This window comes from Oncorhynchus keta, chromosome 13 (assembly GCF_023373465.1).
Source record: "Oncorhynchus keta strain PuntledgeMale-10-30-2019 chromosome 13, Oket_V2, whole genome shotgun sequence".
NCBI lineage: Eukaryota > Metazoa > Chordata > Actinopteri > Salmoniformes > Salmonidae > Oncorhynchus > Oncorhynchus keta.
This window is the reverse complement of record NC_068433.1, coordinates 47,433,241-47,448,762: the sequence shown is the minus strand read 5'-3', so window position 1 is coordinate 47,448,762 and position 15,522 is coordinate 47,433,241. Positions and strand designations below refer to the sequence as shown.

At 44.5% G+C, this 15,522-nt stretch overlaps 1 protein-coding gene across 5 annotated transcripts in view; it reads right to left on the bottom strand.

Annotated features, from left to right (window-relative positions):
* The window catches only part of LOC118370804 (KICSTOR complex protein ITFG2-like), a 34,248-nt gene extending 19,494 nt beyond the window's left edge, over positions 1-14,754 (bottom strand). For 4 of the 5 annotated variants that reach the window (XM_052460368.1, XM_052460369.1, XM_052460370.1 and 1 more), the window contains exons 1-4: positions 11,934-12,083; positions 11,501-11,592; positions 11,300-11,417; positions 10,417-10,590 (exon numbers count right to left, since the gene is read on the bottom strand). In XM_052460368.1, the coding sequence (XP_052316328.1) occupies positions 10,417-10,590; positions 11,300-11,417; positions 11,501-11,578 (370 nt within the window). In that variant the 5' untranslated portion in view covers positions 11,579-11,592; positions 11,934-12,083. Of the gene's footprint in view, positions 1-10,416; positions 10,591-11,299; positions 11,418-11,500; positions 11,593-11,933; positions 12,089-12,972; positions 13,117-13,268; positions 13,447-13,564; positions 13,607-13,790; positions 13,887-14,588 lie in introns of those variants that run through there. The other variant, XR_008062942.1, reaches the window with a different exon arrangement.
* Positions 14,755-15,522: the final 768 nt, after the last annotated feature.

Here is a 15,522-nt window from a genome sequence, read left to right as displayed (position 1 = left end):
ACAGGTACAAAAGTATTGATATCCACAGTAAAAACGAGTCCTATATCAACATAACCTGAAAAGGCGCTCAGCAAGGAAGAAGCCACTGCTCCAAAACCGCCATAAAAAAGCCAGACTATGGTTTGCAGCTGTACATGGGGACAAAGATCATACTTTTAAGAGAAATGTCCTCTGGTCGGATGAAACAAAAATAGAACTGTTTGGCCATAATGACTGTCGTTATGTTTGTAGGAAAAGGGGGGATGCTTGCAAGCCGAAGAACACCATCCCAAACGTGAAGCACGGGGGTGGCAGCATCATGTTGTGGGGGTGCTTTGCTGAAGGAGGGACTGGTGCACTTCACAAAATAGATGGCATCATAAGGGGATGTGGATATATTGAAGCAACATCTCAAGACATCAGTCAGGAAGTTAAAGCTTGGTCGCAAATGGGTCTTCCAAGTGGACAACGACCCCAAGCATACTTCCAACACTGTGGCAAAATGGCTTAAGGACAACAAAGTCAAGGTATTGGAGTGGCCATCAAAGCCCTGACCTCAATCCTATAGAAAATTTGTGGGCAGAACTGAAAAAGCATGTATGAGCAAGGAGGCCTACAAACCTGACTCAGTTACACCAGTTCTGTCAGGAGGAATGGGCCATAATTCACCCAACTTATTTTGGGAAGCTTGTGGAAGGCTACCCGAAACGTTTGACCCAAGTTAAACTATTTAAAGGCAATGCTACCAAATACTAATTGAGTGTATGTAAACTTCTGACCCACTGGGAATGTGATGAAAGAAATAAAACCTGAAGTAAATCATTCTCGCTACTATTATTCTGACATTTCACATTCTTAAAATAAAGTGGTGATCCTAACTGATCTAAGACAATAAATTTTTACTACGATTAAATGTCAGGAATTGTGAGAAACTTCCGACTTCAAATGTTTCCCATGCCAATAAAGCGCCTTGAATTGATATACAGTGTTTGATAGAGAGGAGACCTTGAAGGGACAATGATGGCTGAACTGAAATATGAATCAGTCTCAGTGCTAGTGATCAGGGGGCTTCTTTAGTGTCACACAAGTGCCATCTGACCCGCAATATTATTATTAGTCGTGTGAGGAGACCGCCATGACAACCGAGTGACCTGATGGCGAAGGTTAAGGATTTGAGGGGGATACTCCCTTACACAGAAAACTATATTTCACGTTGAAATCATGTTTTTGGAACACTTCACGTGATCACATTTTCATGTGTCGGTAGATGTTAATCACATGTCACTTTACATGTTGTCACATGTTATCACATTCATTTCACATAAGATCACGTGAAGTTCATGGGGTTTTTCCGTAAAGGCTGTTTGTACGAGAGGCGGCTGTCAGTTTTCAGAGTAGGACCATTTTCTTTTCCCGCAAAGAGGAAAGACTATTTCCGACAGTACTTATTATTAGCCCTGTCTTTGAGCTTAGATGGGACTCAAAGGGGAACGTTTCCCAAACCCTTTTATGTTGGCTAAAGCTCTTACAGCCTAATGCCTTCAACACCATATCACATTTTTTCCCCCTCCAGCTTTAACTTCAATTATAACTCGATTATTATCATTTGTAATGACATTTAAATGTACCCCTTTCTTCTAAGGTAATTATAGCTGTTGATGCTTTACCCAAAATAATATTATGTAGTGTAAATAAAATGGCATGTTGCAAATCAACTTCAAAAAAAGAAAGATTATCCTTCATTTACAATTATACAAATGCATCCATTATAGTGTGTTTAAAGACGCCCTGATCATAGCCTCACCATTCTGCTTCATCAGAACAGTTGTTTTCAACCTTCCTACGATTACACTAACCCGGTATCCATGCTCTGTGGAAGCACATGAAATGTTAACATTCTCTATCTCTGAGAGAGAGAGAAAAATAGTCCTCCGTCCATTACACACAGTCAAAAAAAAGTCTTCCATCCATTACACACAGTCAAAAAAAAGTCCTCCGTCCATTACACACAGTCAAAAGAAAGTGTTGTTTTTCTTATGCCACGGTGGGAGAGACAACTTAAAAACAAAATCCAAAACTTGTTGAACAGCCTGGCCAGACCCATGAATATAATGATTAACAGAACGGAAGGAGGACATAGAACACACATCATTCTACAGTCCCCGTCGTCGGTTTACTCTATTCCCTAATGAACTTCTGTTACGAGCTCTAACTTCTAACCTGGACAAGTGAGACCAAACAGATGTCAACACTGACTATCAATACAAAGTGTAAAAACTACAGGAGAGTGGAGACAAGAATAGCTCCCATTGCTTAAATACACACACACACACACACACACACACACACACACACACACACACACACACACACACACACACACACACACACACACACACACACACACACACACACACACACACACACAGCTGGTGGGGACATTACCCCTGGGTGGTTAATTCCCAGGGTCATCTGTCTGCTGCTTCTGTATTAGATAGTGTAACATCCAGCCTGATGGCATTGGGGAAATGTCAGGGCAAAGGTCAAATTCACACAGGAACCATTCCACTCCTCCATGTTGCATTTATTATACCAGGCCAGCTGTGTCCTATGTGGAAAATAAATAAATAAAATATGGAACCAATTGCTGGCCTTGACATTACTCTATTTGCAGGGGCTTGACACACATCTACATAAAGTAGACAAACACTTAAGAACCTAACATTAGAAGATTTGATATACTGAATAACATGATGTAGCAAGTACTGGGACTGCAGTCAGAGGCCGTAGTCGGCAGATGGAGTCAAAGGTCGAGACCCAAGTGGAACCCAGTTATAGAATGCAGTGTTTTTCTGTCCCTTCAGTCTTGACGCACAGAGACACAGGTCCTGGGAAGCAGCGTGACACACGGACGTGCCAACCGTTTGACCATTAACGGGCAAAACAGGAACAAGTCTCGACAAAGCTGATAGGAATGCTGCTGACCAATGAGCCGGCTACATATAAGGGCATATATCAGCGTTGTTTTTCTCATGCCACAGTAACGGGCGCAACGATCAACCTAAAAACATAATCACATAACTTGTTGAACAGCCTGGCCAGACCCATGAATATAATGATTAACAGAGAGGAAGGAGGACATAGAACACACATCATTCTACAGTCCCCATCACCGGTTCATTAAATACCTTAATGAACGTACAGGAAACTGCCAAAATAAAGGAAACACCAACGTAAAAATGTCTTAATAGGGCGTGGAACTCTATTGGAGGGATGAGACACACCTCCTCCACAAGAAATTCCATCCTTTAGTGTTTTGTGGATGGTGGTGGAAAATGCTGTGGATGGGGGCATTGTCATCCTATGGGGGCATTGTCATCCTATGGGGGCATAGTCATCCATAGTCATCCTATGGGGGCATAGTCATCCTATGGGGGCTTTGGCATCCTATGGGGGCTTTGTCATCCTATGGGGGCATAGTCATCCTATGGGGGCATAGTCATCCTATGGGGGCATAGTCATCCTATGGGGGCATAGTCATCCTATGGGGGCATAGTCATCCTATGGGGGCTTTGTCATCCTATGGTGGCATAGTCATCCTATGGGGGCTTTGGCATCCTATGGGGGCATATTCATCCTATGGGGGCATAGTCCTCCTATGGGGGCATAGTCATCCTATGGGGGCATTGTCATCCTATGGGGGCATTGTCATCCTATGAGGGCATTGTCATCCTATGGGGGCATAGTCATCCTATGGGGGCTTTGTCATCCTATGGTGGCATAGTCATCCTATGGGGGCTTTGGCATCCTATGGGGGCATAGTCATCCTATGGGGGCATAGTCATCCATAGTCATCCTATGGGGGCATAGTCATCCATAGTCATCCTATGGGGGCATAGTCATCCTATGGGGGCATAGTCCTCCTATGGGGGCATAGTCCTCCTATGGGGGCATAGTCCTCCTATGGGGGCATAGTCCTCCTATGGGGGCATAGTCCTCCTATGGGGGCATAGTCCTCCTATGGGGGCATAGTCCTCCTATGGGGGCATAGTCCTCCTATGGTGGCATAGTCATCCTATGGGGGCATAGTCATCCTATGGGGGCATAGTCATCCTATGGGGGCTTTGTCATCCTATGGTGGCATAGTCATCCTATGGGGGCATAGTCATCCTATGGGGGCATAGTCATCCTATGGGGGCATAGTCATCCTATGGGGGCATAGTCATCCTATGGGGGCATAGTCATCCTATGGGGGCATAGTCATCCTATGGGGGCATAGTCATCCTATGGGGGCATAGTCATCCTATGGGGGCATAGTCATCCTATGGGGGCATAGTCATCCTATGGGGGCTTTGTCATCCTATGGGGGCTTTGTCATCCTATGGGGGCTTTGTCATCCTATGGGGGCATAGTCATGGTAGGAGAAATAATGGCCTGCCCAGATGTATTTTTTTACATGACCCTAAGCATGATGTTAAACACTTAACTAACTCAGGAACCTGTGTGGAAGCACCTGCTGTCAATTTCCCTTTGTTTCCATTATTTTGGCAGCTACCTGTATGCAACTTCTAACCTTGAGAAGTGAAACTAAACAGATGAAAAACAAAGTGTCCATGCTTTGGTACACACTGCACTGCAGGGCCTTGGCCCATAAAGGGGAGGGGAGCTCCAGAGTAGGATACCCAAGAGACACCTGAGCCCAGAGTCTAGACACACACATACAGTACACACTTGAGGCAGCCACTGAGTCCTCCACTCGTCCCTCCTCATTTATAATACATGAGAACCAGAGTAGACAGACTAGAGGCTGATATAGGATTTTCCCTTTGGGATTAAGGAGGATTCCCCTATAGACCCATCCAGCAGTCAGCCAGCGTTTACGCTTGTTGCCTCGACTTAGAAGTCCTCTGCAATACAAAACTGACAAACAAGAGTACAGTCTTGCTGCTGATGGTCAAGTTACATAACGCTGTTGGTAATTATGTAACAGCAGTACCTCTCCAGATCCTTGAGGATCAACGATCACAGAACAAAACGACAGAGAGAATGGGACTAAAATGGCTGACATTTGGTATAACTTACAAGTTGAAATGCCGGGAATAAATATTGGTGGTTGAGCCTATCGCTACATTAACTCTGTCAAACCGGCACATTGCCTTAGGGCAGGGAAGGGGCGCAACAAAAAAACTGAACTCCTCATGAAGGACCGCAGTGGCTCGACCGAGTCGCTCTGTATTAAACTCTGTCTTTAGTGGGGTTGAGTAAGAGTAAGAGAGTGGGTTTTGAAATGTAGATGAGAGCACTGCTTTAGATGAATAAATCACGGCTGAGCCAGCGGAGGAGCTCCCTGCTGCTCTGAGGAGCTCTTCTACCGGCATTCACTTAAACTGGGGAGTTAAGAATGAATGATCATGGTTGCTTAGGGAAGGTAATGCAGAAAAAGTGTGACATCATCATGCAGAAGCAGGGTGACATGCATTACGGATGGGCCATTCATTTAGCTGGCCCCTTAAAGAAAATGCATTAGGGCAGGATGTTAAATCAAGAGATGCAGACAGACAGTATGTAGTAGCTGCATGTCAGAGCTTTCTTGTTGAGGGCCCAACTTTGTAAGTGCTGTTCAAACCCATATGTACATAGTAATGACATACTGCAGACAGGTACACAGGTCACTTAACATAAATGTTTCAGCTTGCCACAGTGAAACACCTGAGAGTGGTGGTACAAAGTAAACTGTACCATCTGCATGGCAACGCTGCTGAGAAGACACTCAGCTTATTCATTTACTGCTGAAATAAGCACAAGCAGAGAGACATAAAAGTCCCCATAGGTATAACAACATGCATCTCTCCTCACGACGCCTTGTACAGCAACAGCCAGAATTATCCTGCATTGTCACATTGTGAAGCCAGAGAGAATAAGCTTCCTGATAAACATAAAACACACTGTAGATACATTTACTTTACTCCCTTCCGTGTTATTAAGCAATGACTCATATATAATACCTCAGGTCTGTCGACAGTCAGAGAAGGGGGGTGCGTTTGGTTGTTATTTGTGATGGGTGGGTGGGTGAAGATGTCTACCATTGTGTGTGGAACTCAGACTTGGTGACAGGCGACAGCTACACACACACAGGCAGCGCTATCTATCAGCAATAAACTGATGTCGCACTGCAAACTGGGTTTAGCCATAAGGACCTCTCTCTCTCTAGCTACAGTCTGTCGCTCCTTTTCTCTCTAACATCTCCCTCTCTTTGAGCCTCTTTCTCTTCCACTCCCTTCTCTCTCTCCCAACTCTCTCTCTCCCTCTCTCCCCCCTCTCTCCCTGCCCCCTCTGTCCCTGCCCCCTCTGTCTCTCTCTGTCCCTACCCTCTCTGTCCTTACCCCCTCTGTCCTTACCCCCTCTGTCTCCCTCTGTCCCCCCCTTCTCTCTCTGTCCCCCCTCTCTCTGTCCCTACCCCCCTCTCTCTCCCCCTCTCTCCCTGCCCCCTCTGTCCCTGCCCCCTCTGTCTCTCTCTGTCCCTACCCTCTCTGTCCCTACCCTCTCTGTCTCCCTCTGTCCCTACCCCCTTCTCTCTTTGCCCCCCTCTATCTGTCCCTACCCCCCTCTCTCTGTCCCTACACCCTCTGTCTCTCTCTGTCCCTACCCCCTCTGTCTCTCTCTGTCCCTACCCCCTCTGTCTCTCTCTGTCCCTACCCCCCTCTGTCTCTCTCTGTCCCTACCCCCCTCTGTCTCTCTCTGTCCCTACCCCCTCTGTCTCTCTCTGTCCCTACCCCCTCTGTCTCTCTCTGTCCCTACCCCCTTTGTCTCGCTCTATCCCTACCCCCTCTGTCCCCCCCCCTCTCTCTGTCCCTACCCCCTCTGTCTCTCTCTGTCCCTACCCTCTCTGTCCCTACCCCCTCTGTCTCTCTCTGTCCCTACCCCCTCTGTCTCTCTCTATCCCTACCCTCTCTCTCTCTGTCCCTACCTCCCCCCCCTCATCTCTGAAATCGCAGGAAGGAGCACCAACACGCCCAGGGGTTCAATTATTAACACGCTGCAGGAACAGGAAGCTACGAGGCTTAGCTGCTGTTAGGATATATTTTGTTTTTTTTATGAATAAGGCTTACCTGAAATGGCTATCTGCAGACTATGTAATCATTTAGGCGAGCAGTCAGCTCACCAGACCTTTGATTTAATCAAGAGGCTAATTAAGGGATTAATGATCATTTCTTTGGGCCAAATTGATTTACCCTGCTAGTGCTTCATTCTGTTGTTGAAACAAGAGACAGTTCAACAGCGTGTCTGCCCTGTAGCCAGGATGGCAGTGTTTATATAGAAGCTGTCAGTGTCGTGCACAGGAGGTTGGTGGTACCTTAATTTGGGAGGACGGGCTCATTGTAATGACTGGAGCAGAATCAGGGAATGGTATCAAATACATCAAACACATGGTTTCCAGCGGTTTGATGCCATTCCATTTGCACCGTTCCGGCCATTTTTATGAGCCGTTCTCCCCTCAGCAGCCCCCACTGGGTCAGGTAGCTGGACCATCTGTCACTCTGTGAGCACAGCAGCTACTGGCTCCGACAGAGAGGGCCATGCAGAGCAGCAGAGTATAGTACAAACGAACAGTCACACAGTACGTGCATACGCAACACAAACATAAACAGACAGGAAGCTAGCTACTGTATTATGTAGTGCAGTCTATGTCATTCATTGGTGGGAGCCCAGGGACAGATGGAGATAGTGCTCATGTAGCAGAAAGATAAGCCTGAATAGAGCTCGGCAGCTTGTCGTCCTGAAAAAAAACGGAAAAGAGGTTTGTTTCTTTGGGGGAAATGAATGGGAAAGAACGGGGTTTTGGGATAAACGCCGAAAATAAGGTCTGAGGTTAACACAGGCTTAGGAGATCTTCTACGTTTTGTTCGATGAGATAATATCAGGCAGTAAACGTGGCCTTTATGAATTATGAAGCCTTTCATGTGCACCGTGTGCTTTTTTTGATGACATAAATGCTTCAGAATTCACAAAAAAAAGTGATGTTAGCGGATGAAGATCGTCTCATAGAACAAGATCCCCTCCAACTGTGTTTACCACCAACCTTGTTTCATCGCGTATATCCAAAATCTCCATTAATTTACCCATAGGCCTTGCCCAACGAACCATGGCAGAGTGGTGCCTACAAAAAGACACCATTACTATTTCTCTCTATTCACATGATGTATAATACAGTTGAAGTCAGAAGTTTACGTTGGAGTCATCAAAACTCCTTTTTTCAACCACTCCACAAATTTCTTGTTAACAAACTATAGTTTTGGCAAGTCGGTTAGGACATTACGTTGTGCATGACACAAGTACTTTTTCCAACACTTGTTTACAGACAGATTATTTCACTTATAATTTACTGTATCACAATTCCAGTGGGTCAGGTGTTTACATACACTAAGTTGACTGTGCCTTTAAACAGCTTGGAAAATTCCAGAAAACGACATCATGGCTTTAGCAGCTTCTGATAGGCTAATTGACATCATTTGAGTCATTTGGAGGTGTACCTGTGGATGTATTTTATTTCAAGGCCTACCTTCAAACTCGGTGCCTCTCTGCTTGACATCATGGGAAAATCTAAAGAAATCAGCCAAGACCGCAGAAGAAAAATTGTTGGCCTCCACAAGTCTGGTTCATCCTTGGGAGCAATTTCCAAATGCTTGAAGGTACCACCTTCATCTGTACAAACAATAGTACGCACGTATAAACACCATGGGACCACACAGCCGTCACACCGCTCAGGAAGGAGACACGTTCTGTCTCCTAGAGATGAATGCACTTTGGTGCGAAAATGCAAATCAATCCCAGAACAACAGCAAAGGACCTTGTGAAGATTCTGGAGGAAAATGTCAAACCAGTCCTATATCGACATAACCTGAAAGGCAGCTCAGCAAGGAAGAAGCCACTGCTCCAAAACCACCATAAAAAAGCCAGACTACGGTTTGCAACTGCACATGAGGACAAAGATCGTACTTTTTGGAGAAATGTCCTCTGGTCTGATAAAACAAAAACAGAACTGTTTGGCATTAATGACCGTCGTTATGTTTGTAGGACAAAGAGGGAGGCTTGCAAGCCGAAGAACACCATCCCAACCGTGAAGCAAGGGGGTGGCAGCATCATGTTGTGGGGGTGATTTGCTGCAGGAGGGGCTGGTGCACTTCACAAAATAGATGACATCATGAGGCAGGAAAATTATGTGGATGGAAAATTACGTGGATATATTGAAGCAACATCTCAAGACATCAGTCAGGAAGTTAAAGCTTGGTCACAAATGGGTCTTCCAAATGTACAATGACCCCAAGCATACTTCCAAAGTTGTGGCAAAATGGCTTAAGGACAACAAAGTCAAGGTATTGGAGTATTGGAGTGGCCAACACAAAGCCCTGACCTCAATCCCATAGAAAAACTGTGGGCCGAACTGAAAAAGCGTGTGCGAGCAAGGAGGCCTACAAACCTGACTCACCCAACTTATTGTGTACCAAATACTAATTGAGTGTATGTAAACTTCTGACCCACTGGGAATGTGATGAAAGAAATAAAAGCTGAAATAAATTACTCTCTTTACTATTATTCTGACATTTCACATTCTTAAAATAAGGTGGTGATTCTAACTGACCTAAGACAGAGAATTCTTACTAGGATTAAATGTAAGGAATTGTGAATAACAATGTATTTGGCTAAGGTGTATGTAAACTTCCGACTTCAACTGTATATCCCCAGTCTGTCCTGTGCATGTCCACCCACACCCTACAATGAACAGCTGTGTGATGGAACTTCTGTACGTCTCTAGATGTGTCCCTCAGTGTGTGTGTGTGTGTGTGTGTGTGTGTGTGTGTGATGTGTTTGTGAATCTGGGCAGCCCTTTGACAGTGTTGCTAGCCTGCTGAGAGAGAATTCCCCTGGGATATAGAGAGCAAAGAAGAGAGAGGCAGAGAGAGAGATGAAGAGACTGGCCCCGTCTGCTCCACAGGAGTGAATGCGTGGATTCCAGCCTCTACCTCTATAAATACTCCAGTCACGCATCAGAACAAAAGTCTGCTGGCGGGGACAGGTTTTTACATACATTTAGATGAGTAGAGGACACACACATTTAATCTGTTTCCCTTACTCTCAGTTAGAGGACATGAATACAGAACAGTACATGCACTGTTTGTGTGTCAGGTAGCATTAGCTGAGTTAATGGGGAACTAAACAAAATGGTGGACAGGGAAAACCAGGAGCTCTCTACCTGGTGCTGTGTTCTAATTAAATTACATGCAAGATTATTTTTGTATTTTGACCTACTTAGTCCACCTGTCGGCTCTCTCTAGTAACGAGCCTGCGGAGGAGGTTAGAACTAACTCGTTTTTTTCCTTGATATGGTTTGAGTGAGAGTAGCTTTTAGGTGTACATTGTTGTTTAACTCCAACTCACCCACTCCCAGTTGCTCCAGCCGGGCCTTGAACTCTGGCCTCTCCTCCAGGACCCTAAGGAGATGGGTGGGCTCCATGCGCTCCAGCTCCACCCTCCAGTACACATAGATCTTGTGGTTGAAGCTGACGTACACCAGACAGGGGCTGTTCTTGCCATCCTTACAGGTGTACTGACCTGTTAAACTCCGACATGTAAGGCCGGTTAGACAACAAGGGTTTCCCCTAATCACATGTCTTAATCAGGAAAAACTCCAGGCCCTAGTCATTACAGTAAAATATACATTCAGTGACAATAGGAGAGGTTTAGAAATAGGATTGTTCAAATCAAATAAATCAAACCAGATGTTATTTGTTACATGCGCCGAATACAACAGGTGTCGTAGACCTTACCATGAAATGACAAGCCCTTAACCAACAATGCAGGTTCATCGTTACACATTCTGCATTTATTCCTTGTGGTATTATTATTATTTGTATTATCCTCTGCGCTGTTGAAAAGCGCCCGTAAATTAGCATTTCACAGTTACTCCACACCTGTTGTTTAAGAAGCATGTGACAAAAATAATTTAATTTGATTCTCTCTTGCCCATTTCTTTAATCCTCTTATTAGATAACAATAGGATCTCTCTCTGCTCTCAGAGGCAGTGGGGCTCGTGCAGAAATTGGAGAGACAGCATTTGACAGCGAGCGAGAGAGTGGGAGATAGAGAGGATGTAGCTTGTTTATGTGAGCCTGAAGTCCAACACTGCCATCTAATGGTGACATGAGCTGGACACATTTTTTTGTATTAATACTGTCAATATCATTTGCTTCGTCATCACGTAAATCAGGTATGCATTGGTGAGGGATCTGACAAGAATGTGTGGTTCAGAATGAGATCTCACCTGCACAGAAAGCATTGACGTTCTCGTCAAACTGGAAGCGCACCACCATGCGGTTGTGGTCGATGATGTAGGTCTGACCATCCCAGGCACACGCCACCACCTCCTCTCTGCCGTCGCCCTGGAGACAAGAGGCACAGTCAAAAACTGCACGGTCACAGGCAGTCACTAAAAAAAAAACGTACACTGTTTTTATAGACTCACTGTGATGTCCAGCTTCTGCAGAGCAAAAAGCTGGTGATCCACCTGCACTGACCACTTCAACTGCTCTGAACTGTCCATCAGTGTCAGTGTGCCTGGAACACAAAAAAAGAACTACACGATCACATTGTTCACATACTAAAATTACCAACATTTTATGCTTAAAATTGTTAATGGCATCAAGAGTATTGTTTAAACTGCATATCATAATAATAATACGACAGTCTGATACATTTTTTTAAAGAACTAAAACAGCTCAAGACCTGCAGATCACTGGTTCTCACGGGGTTAAGGAAAACATTAAAGCCATAGAAATTGAATTAATTATTCATACGTTTACAGCAGCACTCAGTGCTGGACACCAACATAGTCATCTAAAGATGTATTAGGTTCTCTGCATAAGTATTAGGTGCTCTGCATGTCCAGTGGTATGTACCTGCCAGGAGTGGGTGGAGCCTCCTCCCCAGGCCCCGCCTCAGAGGAGCCCTGTTGTGTCCATGTGCACAGCAGGATGGCAAAGCCACAACCAGGCTGGGACACCATCAGTTCAGGAAGACCCTCTAGGTCTGGGTTTACTGACAGGCTGTCCACCTGTCACAGGAGGAAATAATGGATTAGAAATAGTAGAGTGTACACTCTACAGGATGTGAAGTCATCCAGTGTTATGTGGGGTTTATATGTCGGGCCAGAGTTCAACTTGGGATAACCGGTCATACAAAAGTAGCTCAGCTTTTAGCCAGGTCAATTTCTATGGCAACGAATCTTTCAGAATGAACCTGCTCCTGGGCAAGCTAACTCCACTTACCCTGTATGAAATGACTGAGCCACGAGTTGAGGATCAATTAACTCAGATTCACTCCCTCTTGCAAAGACTGCATCATCCCCTCCATTTGAGGAAGACAACTGACTCAATATTTTATTAATCAAATGTTTGTTGTGTGCTACAAAATACTAATGTTAACATATCACATTTCACATTTAGTAATGATAGAATGCATTTTAAACTTCACGCAATGTAACACTTTTGTGTGACTTAATAAATAACAAATATCAATAGGAGTGGGAAGGTGCTTGTGCATTGATACACACACCAAAGACGGCCTTAACGAAAAGTTGGAAAATAAAGACGGCACTTTTAATAGCCTATTTCACACCATAGCCTGCTGAACTTGCAAGAGAACTTTTCTCTCAGAACAAATAAAAATGTGGCACTGATTAATTAATAGATGAAGGTTTCAGCATTGTCTCAATGAAGAGTTCGACTAGCCATGTGTGACATGCGCCGTTACTAGCCTGTTAAAGTTAGCGGGAGGCGGACGAGCAATATCCACCGTCGTAGAACGGCCTGAGCTGGAATGTAAAGCTTGCTGAAGATGGTAAGAAAACCCTGAGTAGAGTAATCTAGATTACTCTGTAGGAAACCCCTCAGGAGTTTTTCAGCCTTTGATTGACATATTCCATGTTTGTGTGTAGACCTGCCAGTCCCTCCAGAAGCCACTTCTTCAGCAGGACCAGCTGTCCAGAGCTCAGGTCTGAAGAATCGGTAGGCTCCTCCCAGCGGAACGCTCTCACCACATGGTCTGTGTATCCCACTACAAGCTCACTGCGCCCATCCCCATCTGCAAAGCACACACACACGCACACGCACACGCACACACACACACACACACACACACACACGGCTGAGAATGAAGCAGTCAAAACAGAAACGGTCAATTGTATTGAGGGTCCCTACATCTAGGATGAAATGGGTGCAGAACAGAGAGGTTACCTATGTCACTAATAAGGATGACTTTGGTGCTGGCAGAAATGTGCTGAGAGAAGCAGGGTTTCTGGTCGTCAGAGAACAGCGCCTCCTGCTGGCTGGATGAATCTGACTTGGCTCCTGCCACTGCAGACAGGTCAAACAGGTGAAACCATCCCTCTGCACCCACAGCAACTACAAAGTTCTGATGGATGAGTTAAGGCTGTGAATAGTTAGATGATAGCACTCATTGGATGCAAGGGGGAAAAAAACACAACTATTCCTCATCTGACTGGAGGACTATGCAGTTTCTGCACACCCACCCTTCCGTAGTTGCAGATGTCTCCAACACCAACACAGGTGAGCTAAAGAAGAAACAAAAAAGAGAATTCATTAAATATTTGTCTAAATCTGCTAAAATAACAACAGAAATCAGATGTGCAGGCAGGGGTGTTCAAATTCCCTCTTTAACGCCACTACAGTTGTACTGAAATGTGCTGACATTTGAACTCAGAGAGGTGATGAAATGCCCTCTAAGCAGCCACTTACCATGCCCACACATGTTCTAGAGATCCAAGGCTTGGCGTCATCGTTCTTGTACACATGCAGCTTTCCACTGGTGTCACCCACGATAAGTTCATTCAGCTGTTCAAAAATAATAAGAGTTCATGTCAAGGTTTTGGTGTCAAGGCCATGGGTACAGTCAGGACATGTTATTCCCATAGATATAAGATATGTTGTCATAAATATGTTGAAGGTCAAGGAATGTGATAAGGACTGTTATGGCATCTACTATTTCACTCTTGACCCTCTTATCGTGACTGGAGGGAATGAGTCAGAGACCCTCTAAAGCAAGAGTTGTTATTTACAGTACAGGGACTAGAAAGGCACAGCTGGACAACGAGTGGGCAAGTGGAGAGTGGGCAGAGCAGTTTATGACTTCTGGAAAATCATTTATATGTTGCCACGTAGGTGGGTAAATAACTGGCAGAAAAACGAGTTGATACATGTCATTGGTAGGCTACAGTATGTAGAACTGGTCCTAGGAGGTGGATACACTAACGCCGTGAGCATTGAGACTACACACATTTTTTCAAAGGATTGCCTATGTCTGAAAACATGGACACAATGAAAGATCGCTGAATAATTGTCTCGCTGCTGATATTTTACCGAGTGTCATTGTCCGCCTCCCCAAGACAAATTGCACGAGGGAAAAGGGTTCAGGTGAAATCCAAACTAACAAGCTGAACATAGCTCAAGGACCGCATATCACTAGATAACAGTTTGACAGCTGAGCTGGACACTGACAGCCGCAATTTGCACCATCCAGAAGCAAGTTAGACAAACCTCCAGTAGTTAGCTGTGTAAAAGCGTATATTTAGGCGTTGCTTCTGCTTTTAAACTTGGCGTGATAACTATTATCAACCATAACCACTAAAAATAACAGAAAGCTATACTAAACTTGTAAGACCTGAGGATTTGTACGCTCCTCCTTAAACAACTCTCACATGACAAAAACAGTACGGAAGCATACTTGAGACAGACTTCACGCGTTTTGTATTTTGCGATTCGTATGGTCACGTGGCGATATTTAATTATAATCCCACAGATATCGTTTGTTATTGAGAAGTAAAGAAAAAATGAAACAGCCAACGGAAATGCACAAATACTGAATCCCACCTAGCTGATTATTCAATTGTTCATAATATAGACTAATGTCACAATCACATGTAGACTAGTAATTCCAGAATATTATATGAGTGTAAATGATAAATTATAATGTCAGTAAACTAAAAGAATAACGTGGCAAACTGCTGTGGGCATTAAATCAAAAGATTTAAAAACTAAGTACAACTGCCATCAAGTGGTTACTCGTCGGGGTGCATTTGGGTGATGCACTGTCAATCCTCTAGAGGGTACTGTTGTACAAGACAAAATATTTTCCAACTATTTCACCTCATCCATACTGTCTAGGGACCCAAGGCCCTTCTGACCCATATGACACTTTGAGTGAGGAACCCAAGCCACCATTGTTTTGCCTACATGTTTGAAAGACCTACATTTGTTGGTATATTCTCAGAAGTGCGGAATAATTTCAGTGCACAGCCTGTGGATATTTACTGCAGCAGAGCTGCTGTTTTCAGTGATCTCCAGTGGTGTAAAGTACTTAAGTAAGAATACTTTAAAGTACTACTTAAGTCGTTTTTGGGGGGTATCTGTACTTTATTTTACTATTTATATTTTTGACTACTTGTACTTTTATTTCACTACATTTCTTGAG